General features: G+C 48.5%; 1 protein-coding gene across 2 annotated transcripts in view; it reads left to right on the top strand.

Moving 5' to 3' along the window:
- Positions 1-14,702, top strand: part of VCL (vinculin) — a 349,916-nt gene that overhangs the window by 146,825 nt on the left and 188,389 nt on the right. For both annotated transcript variants that reach the window (XM_078642750.1, XM_078642749.1), the window contains exon 6: positions 3,390-3,550. In XM_078642750.1, coding sequence (XP_078498876.1) covers positions 3,390-3,550 — 161 coding nt within the window. The remainder of the gene's footprint in view (positions 1-3,389; positions 3,551-14,702) is intronic.

The following is a 14,702-nucleotide window of genomic DNA, read 5'->3' as shown; positions in this document are numbered from 1 at the left end:
ACCACAGCATCACTCGGCGCCACCACAGCATTACTCGGCGCCACCACAGCATTACTCGGCGCCACCACAGCATCACTCTGCGCCACCACAGCATTACTCGGCGCCACCACAGCATTACTCAGAATCATTCATCATGACCACTGCATCTCAGTGACATATAATTACACAGCACATAATCACACTCTACTCAATGCAACATAGATACACTCAACATAATACCAGCTAGTACCACATAATTACATGTCACATAATTACACTCTATTCAATGCAACATAAATACACTCCACATAATAACACTGTGCCACATAATTACACGGCACATAATTACACACTACTCAATGCAATACAAATACACTCCATATAATACCACTCAGTGTGACATAATTACACGCCACATATTTACACTCTACTCGATGCAACATAAATACAATCAACATAATACCACTCAGTACCACATAATTACGCGTCACATGATTACACTGTATTCAATGCAAAATAAATACACTCCACATAATACCACTGTGTCACATAATTACACGCCACATAATTACACTCTACTCAATGCAACATGAATACACTCCACATACCACTCAGTGCGACATAGTTACACACCACATAATTATACTCTACTGAATGCAACATACTCCACATAATACGACTCAGTGCCACATAATTACACGCCACATAATCACACTCTACTCAGTGCAACATAAATACACACCACATAATACCACTCAGTACCACATAATCACACGTCACATTTACTATATTACCACTCAGTGCCACATAATTACACACACGTAAGCATCACGTAAACATCACCTAAGCATCACGTCAGTTTGCCCGCGGAATCTGGCATCTGTTGATTCTCCCCTAGTGTCCATCCACTGCTCGTGTTCTAATTTAATTACTGTTTTCCAACCTCCACTCTCCGTTATTTATGTCTCGCTATGCCACTGCTTGGGAGGAATCATAAATTACCCTCCCTTCTATATAATGCAGGGTTTTATCTAAAGTGTTTAATTGTTGTTCCATATCTTTCCTTACTCCGCAGTCACCTTAGTACAGTGCCTCCCCGACCACCACTTTAAATGCCTCCCATTCTAGCAATCCATAGGAGGCTGTCCCTTCATTTTCCGAAAGTATTACTGTATAGCAACACCCAGAGTTTCTCTACAAGCCTGGTCATCTAGCTATGTATCTGGACTAGTGTTTCAACAGCCAGATGACGGGTCGCTCTGATTACTTCAAAAGGTGTTTCCATAATAGTAGGAGATGCTACTGATCTTTTTAGTGTAAGAAGTGGACTTTGCTGTCCTGTAATTGCAACTTTTTCTTCAAACGTATTATTCGTATAAAGGACACTTTCCCTGCTGCTACCCATGATGTATTGATACTGTATGTGAGGCAGAGTTGAATTGCTGCTGTCCATTCTTTCTTGTATGTTTATGCGTCCTTGTGTATGCATTTAGGGCCTGCACTGCTGCTGTGCTAGACTTGTTCTGTCTGGGCAAGGAAGCTTACACTGTATTTGTTCAATGTGTGTCGTGGAATCTTGCGCCCTAGCTGCACTTGCTGTGCCAATTCTTTGTTTGCCTGTTAATGTTAGAACGTATGCATTACTTCTGCGCATTTTTTACCTGTTAATGTGCCTCAGTTGTGTGTGTTGTACTTGTGTGGGTGGTTTGGACTACATATATCCATGATGCATCTTTTGTGTGCAGTAGTGTAAAGCTTGAGCAAACCTTTTTGTAATACGAAAACAAAACTACTCGTCTTGTCCGTTTTGGTACTGTGGCTAATTGAGGGTTCGTGACAGTGAGCAATGGCTGGAGGTTGGGAGAACACCAGAACTGGACTTTGTAGAGGCAAAGAACGGTTGTCTTCTTTGGGGGTCTCATGGGGTGGGGGGGGGGAGGGGGGGCTGGTGCTCTTTTTTTCCCCCAAAGCGTATTGTTCAGGATTTGTATCCTCACTTATAAATTCGATGACCTGGCTTTGCTACTAATTCATATTCGTAATACATTCGTTTTTACATGGGTCCGTTTTGGGGAAAAAATAAACGAATCCACTTCTTTTTAAGGAACCAGACACTCTCCTCACTGGGCCAGACTCTCAATAACTCGAGTTCTGGTCCCTTGCTCATTTGCAGTGTTTTGCTAAAGTGGTAGGGGCAGTAGAACTTAATTGTTTGTGGTCATGGATTAAGGTAAATATGTAATATGTAGATCTGAAGCAAAGGGGTTTGTTTGTACAAAATGTTAAAATAGGCCATATTTTCCCATATGTGGGCCAACGATGTTACTCAGCGAGGAGAACAAAGCACTTTGATCTGCAGCGTTTGTACTTCTCAGATTGCACGCCATCTGCGGTCTAAATTTCTTTTCAGTGCGTCATGACTGATGTATCGTATGTATTTAGGAGCCTAAAGTGGGTACCATTCTCCATGATGTTGTGAATATAAAAATTTCGTGAAAGTAGGATAACACTAAGTTTAGTAGCAGGAAGTGTATTTTCACTAAATGTCCACATGGTTAATATTTTCTCCCAAGAACTAGAGTATGAAGTCTGGGCACTGGTTTAGTAGATGAGGTTTTAGACCACACATTTTAACATTCCCCAAACAAGTCACGTCCCAGCGCACTAACTTCTTTGGGACAGCCAGGTGTTTCCCCTTCCCTCCTACCTCCGTCATGACCCTCTAAGAACAAAAGATGATCTTGCAGAATGTTATTTTTTTAAGTTATTTAGTTTTATTTATATTAGCATAACTCATTCCCTTATTTAATCATTCTAATACACATAATTATCCTTGTCTCCAGAAAAAGGGCGAAATGTGGCAACAAATACAAGTCTCAGCCGAAAGTTAAGGAGGTACCCGAAGAGCTCACTATATATGCAACAATTGCTGCACTGTATGATCAGTCTATATTTTTAATAAACTAAAAGCAAATAATTGACATCAAATGCAAACTTAGTTCTCGTGACTAATTTAGAATTTAGCAATGTAGAAATTCGTAGCTTTAATAAGGGCACTAAATAAATGACAACTATCTGAGCATATCTCACTTACAAATGGTGAGCCTGTGCTATATTTTGTATATTTACAACTCCTGAAAAATGTGTGTGTGGGATTCATACTGTCAAGTTCTGAAATGCAAGGTGTTTCATGCCTGAGTCGGTCATGCTATTTTAGTGTTTGTCTTTTGTGCTCCTTTACATTGTATTTCAGACTTCGTAACAGACTTACAAAGTGCGAGCCCCCTTTTTTAGTTCTTTTGCGAGGGACACTTTGTCTTCTGCTTGCAGCCAATACTCTGGTGCATCTCCAGATAATGCCTGTTCTGATTTCATACTATTTTCTGTTGTTCTCAATTTGCATCTTGTAGCTATGAAGATTTTTGTGACCACAAAGAACTCAAGAAGTCAAGGAATTGAAGAAGCCTTGAAGAACCGCAACTTCACGGTTGAGAAGATGAGCTACGAGATCAATGAGATCATCCGAGTGCTGCAGCTGACCTCTTGGGACGAGGACGCCTGGGCCAACAAGGTAGAGTGGGAGGAGAAAGCTTGCAGAGGTGGGCGCAGCATTGAGGGTCTGGGGTTAGTGGAGGGGGTGTACCTCATGGGCAGAGAGCAGCATGGGCCAACAAGGTACAGTGTGAGGAAAAAGCTTGAAGAGGTTGGGGGAGCCATTGAGGGTCTAGGGTTAGTTGTGGGCTCTACCTAATAGGAAGAGTGAAGCCTGGGCCAACAAGGTACAGTGTGAGGAAAAAGCTTGAAGAGGTTGGGGGAGCCATTGAGGGTCTAGGGTTAGTTGTGGGCTCTACCTAATAGGAAGAGTGAAGCCTGGGCCAACAAGGTACAGTGTGAGGAAAAAGCTTGAAGAGGTTGGGGGAGCCATTGAGGGTCTAGGGTTAGTTGAGGGCTCTACCTAATAGGAAGAGTGAAGCCTGGGCCAACAAGCTACAATGTAGGGGAGACCATGGGGTGAAGAGCTTTTTATTCACGTAAGGGGAGGCCTGGGCCAACGTAGTGGGGTCCAGGGAGTCATCCTAAGAGGTTGAAGTCTGGTCCCTCGTAGGACGTGAAAGCCCACAACAACGGGGTGGAGTGTGAAAGAGCAGCTTGTGATGGGTGAAGGTGAATCGATTGTACCTCTAGATAGAAGCATGCATGGGTCAACAAAGTGCAGTGTAGGAAGATCTGTGTGGGGTGGGTCCTGATGGATCGAGTACACCTTGACCAGTGAGGTTCAGTGTTGAGGGACTGCTGTGATGGGTGGCAGTTCTTCTTGGGACATAGATGTTTGGGCCAACAATACAGCAAAGGTAGGCTGCTCCATGGAAGAGTGGCGGGGTTGAGTGGGGTGGCAAGTGTTTAACTCCTTGAATAAAAGTGTCAATGTAGTGTGGTGTGGTTAAACAACTTGATAGGGGTCCTGGTGATCTAATGCAATGAGAAGCCTTTTAACAATTATACATGGTATAGGGAGGCTGCTTCTAGTGGTGGAGTGGACTTCTCTCATGAGATGACACCTCGACCCAAAAGATAGTGTGTGGAAGCTGCTCTGTGAAGGTTGTGATGGGGCAGGGTCAAGGCCACTTAAGCCAAGAAGTTAAAGTACAGGGCGATCACGCTTAGGTGGGAGGAAAATCCATATGGGACGAGGACACCTGGCCCAACAAGGTACAGAGTGAAGTTAGTTGAGATGAAGACACTTAGGCCATTAAGATACATCTTGGGGAGACTACTCCGAGACCGTATACCTCCTTAAATGAGGATGACTGGGAAACACCCTACAATGTGGGGGAGACCAGTCAAAGGTACGACATTGCTCATAGGAGGATGATGCTGGGACAGCAAAGTACACATTGGTTGTAATTGTTGCAGGAGAGCACCATCTTTTCTCGCAAGACTAGAACACAATGCAAACAAGATAGTGTGGAGGGCAAGTAGTTAAGGAGTGGGGAATCTGGAATGGCAGACATGCTATGGATACGCAAAGTCAACAAGATATAATGAGGATGAAGCTCCTTAGGTTACACCTTAGGGGGTGATGATAAACTACAGTGTGGGAGGTCAGCTTCTTTAGTGGCACAACATAGACAAATACATGGGCAAATCGGGTACAGAATGGGGGAAGTGGACAGATCCTGGAGCAGGGGACAACAGAGACTCTTTCACAGATGAGAACTCCTGCCTGCACCAAACTGGTACCTTGCTCGAGGTTAGATTGGCCAAAAGTAGGTCATGGAGAGCAATGGCACTTTGAGGATTGTGAGAGGGTGGACTACTGGGGAGATTATTGGGTTCTAAGCCAACAAAATATAATAAGTATGTCACATTCCCTGAGGGGTCCTAGCCTGTGGGAGGTACCACATCAACAAAGACCGCCCCCCCCCACCAAACCAAGAAATAAAAGAATAGCTTTTGGAGGGAGATAATCACATGTGCAGATCTTGTAGAATGATAACTTCTGGGTCAGCGAGGAAGAGCATTGAAGGGCCTCCCACAAGGAGCACCATGATGGATGAGGGGAGGTTTAAGTGTCTACTCATGGGGCCACACTGCCAGCATGAACAGTATACAGCATGTGAGCTGTTGGGTGCTCTTCGCCACATCAGATAGCAGTCTGCACTTTTGGAGTATTTATGTGATGGAAATGCCCGCTGTATGAAGGCTGTGATGGGTTTCACCTGAGCACTGCTTGGCACACATACTGCATGTGCAGAGAAGTGTAGATTGTGTGTTGGCAGCATCAACACACTGCCAGGAATTATGGATTATTCTAGGCTAGAGCAGAGTAAACACGGGGGGCACTGCTCCTTCCTTTCACCATTGCATTAAGCTTCTAAGCTGCTGTCAGTCTTTAGCCTGGGCATAGATATGGACTTTAGCAATTCATTTTTGTTTGCACAATAAACCGGCCTAGACTATAACCAGTTTCTCTGGTAAAATGAGAACCATGGAATATTGACTGGATGTAGCACCCCCCCCCCCCTCCTCCCTCATTTCCAGTAGGGTTAGGACTCTCAACAATTCATTTAATTTGGGGTTTTTAAAAACATTTTACTTTGTGCATCATTTCTTTTTTAAAATTTTAATTTACCTTTTTTGTTTCTGCCTTTCCTCTTTTTTTTCCGCTTTGCTCTCACATTCTTTGGACGCTTCTTTTATTTCCTCATTCTGACCGCTCTGCGCATCTTTCTTTCCTTCCATTATCCTCGACCTCTCCACTTTCTTCCCGTTTTTAGAAGGTAAGCCTCTCCCGTTGCCCTCATCGCCCCTCCCTGTAGCATGCTGTTGAAGTTTGGGTTTTCTCTACTGTGTTTGTTTGCAGTGCAAATCTCCCACCACAGATACTATTTGTTGGCCGAGCACCAGCTACCATCCCCAGTGATCCAAAACCTGGCCCAGATCTGTCAGCCATGTGTGTCTGTATAAGTGTGTATGTGTGTAGTTGTGGGGTTTGCATGGAATGGCCATTATGTGTGTGGGAGTTTTATCAATAGTACACTGTCTGTGCATTTAATAAAAATTAGATGAATGTCCTCTTAAAAAAAAAAAAAACGTGAAGCCAGACCTTCTTGATATTCTACCCGGCATGTCCTTGGGTTAATGCTGCAAATCTTGGCTCCAAAGGATTCTCCTTTTCCGATTGTTAGTGCAGCCATCTATTCTGTTATGAACCTAGCAACCCTTCACCTCTGCTTTGGGTTTTCTGTCGCTCCAATAAGATTTCTGCTAACAATGTTTGTACTGGGCCTCTCCCTTTAGCCTTAGTTTGAGGTCTCTTTTTTTGAAAATCTGTTTTTATTGCCAAATGTTACAAACAAAAAAGACTCAGTACAGCACATTGCAAATTGTCATAATTAAGATCGCATTCCTTGTACATGTCTGTATCATATGAGGATATAAATTTTTTTCTTTAATATGAACAATCTTACGAACATTCCCCCTCCCCGTGTCACCTCCCTTCCAGCACTTCCATTTCCCGCACTCCATTCAGTCGTAAATAACTCAGAAATAAAAACCGGTCTATCCCATCACGGTCATCGTACATTGTGTGTTCATCGCTTCCACCCTGGGAGCTGTATTGAAGTCCCTAGTAGTAAGACCGTCCCACCGTGCTCCTAGAACTACAACTGTCCCTCCAGACATGAGGCAGCGCCCACTAAACTGCGTGACACTCCCAACTTTCAAGGTATTCGCATCCTAAGGGGCAGTTATCGAGTCATCAGATGTGCAGCCTTCCCCGGATTCGAAGGACCCCAGTAGTGTGTTCTACTCCAAAGATATCGGGTTTTTCCTAAGCCCTCTGCGTTCTTCGCGCTGTAATGTCACGCTTTCAGCCTTCCCCCATCGTATCATCTCCGCCCTCCATACTGCCGGGTCTGGTGGTCTAGCCGATTTCCACTTCATTGTGATGGTGCGTTTAGCAAGTAGCAGAGCCAGGCCAAGGAAACGTGTGTCCACACTCTTCTTACGTTCTACTGGTCCCAATCCCAGTATGACATATTCCCATGCTGCGTGGGGCTTGGAGGGGGCCAGCTTAGTCAAAGTATCCTGCACTGACTTCCAATAATATCCTAGTTTTGGGCAGTCCCACATCATATGGAGCAAGCGCGCATTCTCCACTCCACACCGGGGGCACGTGTCAGCTGTGTTGGGAAACATGGCGTGTAAGCGATGCGGTGTCAGGTACGCCCTATGTAAGAGCATAAGCTGTATAAATTTTAATTTGGGGTTTCTCGACACTGCCTTCGGGAATTTAAGGATCCTCTCCCATTCCTTGTCCCGGAGTGGTCTCCCCAGATCTTCCTCCCACCTATCTCGTAATGGCCGTAATGTTATCGCTCTCCCTTCTCTGATGCCACTCGTGAGCCACTTAGTCAGGTGACTACCAGTGCCCATCAGATATTGCATTGTCAGGAGCGGGTCCGTATCGGGTTCCTCCCCCCGCGGCGCCCAAGTCAGTGCTATATAACGACATATCCTTGCATGCGTCAAAAACGTCCCCCTTGGGGTGTGGTGTGTGTTTCTAAAGTCGTCAAAGGACAGAACTCTACCCTCCGCGAAGAAGTCCCCTATATGCGACACCCCCGCCTCGTGCCACGCGGTGAGAGCCCTATTCGATAGCGTTCCCGATCTTAGGGGGAGTCCCAGAAGCGGTATCGTAGGTGCATAGGACGTCGCAGACGAGGAGTACCTCACCGCTTTCTTCCAATGGGTGATCGCTAGTTTCAGCAGTGGGGGTGCTGTATCTGGCACCTCCGCCCTCGGCAGCAACAAAGCATGGACCTTTCCTTTATTCCATTCCACTTCCGACATGTCGATTTCATGTAAATTGCGGCCCGCCAGCCAGTACGCCAGCCACTGTAGTTGACAAGCGTAGCTATACGCCCGCATGTCCGGGACCCCCATTCCGCCCATCGACGTGGGAAGCTGTAGCTTCGCTAGGCTAATCCGTCGCCTCCCCGTGTCCCATACCAGTTCCATTAGCAAGGTATTTAACCTTGTAAACAATGGGGCCGGTATCCTGAAGGGCAAGCTCGTGAAATAATAAATAAGGCGGGGTAGGACCACCATTTTAGAGATGGCCACTCTGCCCGCCACTGACAGTGGCAGCGCAGTCCAGAACTGTATTTGCGATTTCAGCGCCGATATTGCCCTACCTAGATTCCCGTCTATCATGTCCCTCTCTTCCCTGTACACTTGGATGCCCAGGTAGCGGAACGTTGTTTCTGCCATCTGGAAGGCGTGTGGCTCGAAGGGCAGTTGGGTGGTCGCTCCAGTGGCGGCGAAGCAAAACCCGTATGATTTGCTCTCGTTAATGGTGAGGCCCGACAGTGCCCTAAAGCTTTCAAAAAGAGCAGGAATAGGGTGTAGATCTCCTCTTAAGTTATGGAGGTAAAGAATGAGGTCATCCGCATATGCCGATACAACGTGGCTTGTCCCAGCCCTACGGATGCCTCTATGTTGTGCCAAGGTGCGAAGTTTGCAGAGCAGCGGCTCTAGTGCTAGAATAAACAATAGCGGAGACAGCGGACATCCCTGCCTTGTCCCCTTCGCTATGTCCAACGGTTCTGAAATGCATCTGTTTGTACGGACCCGGGCCGTCGGTCGGGTATGCAGCAACCGGACCCATGCGATGTATTCGGCTGGAATACCAAATTTCCGGAATCTCGCCAGCATATAATCCCATCGAAGGGAGTCAAATGCCTGCCTCAGATCCAGCGAGACACAGCCCTCCGTACCGGACTGTACCTGCTCGCCGAGCATGAGTTGGCTAAGCCTCCGCAGGTTCATAGCCGTACTCCTGCCGGGCACAAAGCCACATTGGTCAGGGTGAATCAGTTGTGGGATACACTGAGCCAGTCTCACCGCTAGAATTTTACTCAGAATCTTAAAATCCGTGTTGAGCAATGACAGGGGCCTATAGTTTGCGAGATGCATGCCGTCCCTCCCCGGCTTCAACATTGATACTATTAGTGCCTGCAACGTCGATTGCGGTAGACCCCCCGACTCCAGTGCCTCCTGGTACATTACTTGTAAACGCGGGGCTAGCAAATCAATATAGGCCCCGTAGAACTCAGCCGGTAGGCCATCTGTCCCCGGGGTTTTAGTACGTGGGAGTGCAGTCATGGCCTGACGTATCTCCGCAATGGAGATAGGGCGCGCCAGTTCCTTACTCTGCTGTTCCTTAAGCCTCGGTATATTGAGCCCCTCCATAAACTCTTCAAAAGCAGGTTCAGACAGTGGTGGATGTGAGCCATATAGTGTTGCATAATAGTCCCTGAAGGCATTATTAATGTCTAGTTGTGTCCCAACATGTGTCCCCTCTTTATCAAGCACTTCCGTGATGGGCACAGGTATCGGGTCGTCCCGAACCATCCGGGCTAGTAGGGGTCCCGACCTCTCCGCCTGCGCATGCTGTCTGCTCGTGTATTCCCTATGATCCAGCACCCTCAGCTCTTCCAACAATTCAGCGTGTCGTATGTGTGCCTGCTGTAGCGGTGTAAAGGGTATGTTCGTACCTGCAGCTTCGTTTTCGAGCAGTGCCAGACGCCCCTCTATGTCTCTAAGCCCGTCCATCACAATGTGTCTCATGCCCACTTTAGTGCTCATAGCTTCCCCTCTGATGTACACCTTGAAGGCGTCCCACTCTATTTGTCTTGAGCTCGCTGTGCCTGCATTTAAGTGAAAATAATTTGTGATTGCGTCAGCCATGGATGTTCGAAATACCGGGTCCTCCAGCAGTTCCGGCTGAAGTCGCCACGTCGGGATAGGGGTCGGGGCCTTCCCCCACTGTAGTGTGACCTCCACCGGATTGTGATCCGAAAGAGTCTTGCCCATGTGTTCCGCTAATTCTATTGCCCCAAGCAGTGATGTAGCACAGAAGACATGATCAATTCTGGTGTGCAGTCTATGAGGTGGGGAGTAGAATGTGTATTCCCTATTCCTCAGATGTTTGTAGCGCCAAGCATCCAGCAGGTCCCACCCCTCCACCCACCTCGTAAGCGCTGCTGCCTGCCTTCTGCTCTCAGTGTTGTGCATAGGTGGGTGCGATCTGTCTAAAGAAATGTCCAACACCGCATTGAAGTCCCCGCTTATGATCCAACAGTAATCAACCCAATCTGCCAAAACCCCGTTCAAGGCAGTCAGAAAGTCTGATTGGCCCGTGTTCGGGGCATAAACACTCCCGAGTACCACGGGGGAGCCATCCAACAACCCGTACACAAATGCATATCTGCCATTTTTGTCCAACCTTTCCTCCAACATCTTAAACGGCACTGAGTTCCTGATCCATACCACCGCCCCTCTAGAGAAGGCAGAGTAAGAGGTAGCAAATAACTGTCCCCTCCATTTCTTAAGGAGTTTTGTGTTCGAGGCATGTGGGCTGCTAAATTCATATCTTAGCATTAGATCGCCGCCTAGTGTTGGGTCCGGATGATCGCACATTGTTGTCCTGGAAGAGTCTTCGAAGTATCCTGAGATAGGTGGCTCCTCCCCTGGACTACAGTGCGCATGGGCATCGGCTCCATCCCCAGATTGTTTTTTTCCGCCATTGGGTTCGGATGCGGTCTCGACGTCTCTCTGTCGGAACCGAAAAAAACTAACTTTTTACAGCCAAAAGGCCTTGTATTCTTTGCGACGGTATTGTTTGCGCACGGTCTTGAGTTCTTCCGTCTCTTGGAGTCGGAATCAACGGAGTGCTTGCACTCTTCGGACATCGAGGCCTTCTCATCGCCACACGACGCAACTTTCCAGCATGGAGCGGAGTCCGTTTAAGTACTGTCCGCTCTGTGGGTCCAAATACCCACATATCGACGTGCACCCGGTCTGTAACAAATGCCTTTCACCAGACCATAACGAAGACAACTGCAGGGCCTGCGCAAAATTCAGGTCAAAGAAGACACTCAAGCTTCGGCGCGCGGTGCGCCTTGAGGTCAGACAAGCGGCCCCGGATCCAGAAAACATCTTCGGCGACCGAGAAGAGGAGGACCAGAGCCATCATCTTCAAATCTCCCCGCCCGAGACGGAGGTCGAGGCAGATCCGGAAGACGACGACGGAGTCGTGGATCAAGGCCTTGAATACGTCGACGAGGTAGGGGACGTCGAAGAGATTTATGGGGCCGCGGAAGATAGCTCAGGGGACGAGCTATGCCCCGAAGGTTACGAAAATCAAGATCGGGTCACGGGATCGCCTGTCGGCCTTACCCAAGACCCCGTTTCGCAAGCCACGGCCCCGCCTTCAGGCCCGGCCACGGACATACTTGCTGCGCAGCCCGTATCGAAACCGAAACTGAAACCTACGGTATCGACTACACCTAAAATGGCCGACCCGAAAACGAAACCGAAACTTATCGATTCGAGCGACCCGAAGATGGCGGCCGTACCACCAAAAACGACTACACCCGCTGCTTCATCGACTCCGTCGACCTCCTGTCCACAAAAGTCGAAGAAATCTGTCGATTCCACAGGGTCGAAATCGGCGCCAGAGGAGGGATCCTCTAAGAAGGGTGGTCGGCACGGGTCAACCGCTGCGACGCCGTCAAAGCCCGCCAAAGCCAGCGACACGGCTCCGGTTCCGACTGGGATTCCGTTAGTCGGACGCGTGGTGGTGACGGAGCCGACAAAATCACACGGATCGAAGGCTGGCACATCTGCGCATCGGTCCAAGGACTCTGGGTCGGAGGCTGCGGCATCATCGTCCAAAACTCAGAAGGGCCGACAGGACGTCGGATCCGAGGGCAAGGTCAAGACCTCATCGGCGCCAAAGGCCACTGTAAGTGACGCGTCCCCCATCGCCTCTTCACTACAGAGAATCAGGGAGAAGGCCTCTGCTACGCCGGCTCCGATGCCATCGCCACAGAAGCCGATGGACATTCCGGTGAAGCCTGCGGGTAAACTTCTCTTCCTTCTGCCGCCAAAAGAGTCGCCAAAGGCCTTTTCAACGAAATCGACGCCAAACAAGTCGGATTCTTCAACGGCAGGGGCACTTTCAAGTCGGGTACTCGACTCTGAAGAGGATTCTGAGCGTTTTATCGACGCAGACACGGGCAAATTGACCCTTTACAAGAGGAGGATCACTTCACAGCCAGTGGACTCCTATGTCATCCCCCTAAAGAAAAAAAGGCTTCCTCAAGACGCTTCAGGCCTCATGGAACCTATCCAGCCTCCTCCAAGAAGGAGCCCAACTCCTTCCCCAGAACACTCTGAGGGTGAGGGATATGTTGAAGATGACCAATACACTTTCCCCATCAATGAACCAGATGCACAGCCGGATTCATATGATGACATTGGTGACCAAGGCACCCAAGATGTGGGGCAAGACCCACAGCCTTTCACTGCACGTGCATCCCCAACAGAAGATTCTGCAGGTTTTCATGCACTCATTGAAAGGGCAGCTGCTAATCATGATGTGGACATGCATGCTGACCCAGTAGAAGAAGACTTTCTATTTGACACTTTTTCAGTCTCTGAACGGACAGTAAAGACACTGCCTATGCTCAAAGGGGTCCTCAAACATGCTGCGGACATCTTTAAGGAACCTACCAGGGCGAGAGTGGTCAATCCACGTATCGAAAAGAAGTACAGACCAGCACCTGCAGACCCTGCATACATTCGGGGACAGTTGCCGCTTGACTCCCTGGTGGTCGCAAATGCCCGCAAAAGGGCCAACTCCCAAACAACGGGTGAAGCTCCTCCCCCGGATAAGGAGTCCAAGGTGCTAGAGGCAGGAGGCAAAAGGGTAGCTGCACAGGCTGCCAATTTTTCGCGTATTGCAAATACACAGGCACTCTTGGCACGTTATGATAGGGCGCATTACGACACCCTAGAGCGGGTTTTAGAACACCTGCCTTCGCAGTTTCAAGAGGGCACCAAACTGCTTATAGAAGAGGGAAAACTGATCTCCAACGCAGCCATAAAGTGTGCACTTGATGCCGCAGACACAGCAGCTAGGGCCATTAACACTAGCGTCATGCTGAGACGACAGGCATGGCTCCGCATATCGGGGTTTAAACCTGACATTCAGACAACCATACTTAATCAGCCAGTCAATCCTGATAGACTGTTTGGTCCAGATGTGGACACCACCCTAGAAAAAATTAAGAAAGACACCGAAACTGCTAAGTCTATGGGGGCCCTACAATCACAACAGTTTCGTGGCAACAATTTTCGTCGCTCAGGTGCACGTGGAGTCACCAGAGGACAGATGGGTCAACAATCACAATTCTCTAGAGGTGGAGCACAATCCTCGTACCCCAAACAGAACAAGGGGGGTTACCGAGGAAACAGCACCAGAGGACGTGGCAGAGGGAACAACAACTCCCGCTCCTCTGCCCCAAGCAAACAGTGACTCTCTGTCACTGCCCCCCGACCACTTAACACCTGTCGGGGGGAGACTACAGCAGTTCCTGCCCGTCTGGAGAAACATCACCACAGACAGGTGGGTGCGACAACTTGTCCAGTACGGTTATTGTCTAGAGTTAAAATCCACTCCACCCAACATCCCACCAAGGCAACGGCCTATGTCCGCAGAGCACTTGCACTTATTGCAGCAGGAAGTAGTGGTGATGCTGCAAAAAGGCGCAATCGAGCTCGTGCCAGTAGAGGAGGAAGGCACAGGGGTATATTCCCTGTACTTCCTTATTCCGAAGAAGGACGGATCTCTCAGGCCCATTCTAGATCTACGTCCCCTCAACCTGTATATACTGTCAGAACATTTCCATATGCTCACACTGCAACAGATTCTTCCCTTGTTAAACCAAGGGGACTTCTTAGCAACCTTAGACCTCAAGGATGCTTATTTCCACATACCACTACACCCGTCCCACAGAAAATACCTCAGGTTCACTATCCAAGGCAGGCATTATCAGTTCAAGGTCCTACCCTTCGGAGTGACCACAGCCCCAAGAGTGTTTACCAAGTGTCTGGCGACAGTAGCAGCGCACCTCAGGAGGCAGAACATCCATGTCTACCCCTACCTGGACGACTGGCTCGTTCAAGCCAAGTCGGAACAACAGTGCGCCGCGGACATGTCGACTACCATTCACCTCCTTCACGATCTAGGTTTCTCGTTGAACTACCCAAAGTCGCATCTTCAGCCGGCACATGTCCGGCAGTTTCTAGGTGCGACGATCAATACCCTGACGGCCATGGCTCAACCAAACCAAGTCAGGATAAACAGCATG

The sequence above is a fragment of the Lissotriton helveticus genome, chromosome 5_1, assembly GCF_964261635.1.
Source record: "Lissotriton helveticus chromosome 5_1, aLisHel1.1, whole genome shotgun sequence".
Taxonomy (NCBI): Eukaryota; Metazoa; Chordata; class Amphibia; order Caudata; family Salamandridae; genus Lissotriton; species Lissotriton helveticus.
This window is presented reverse-complemented; position numbering and strand designations above follow the sequence as displayed.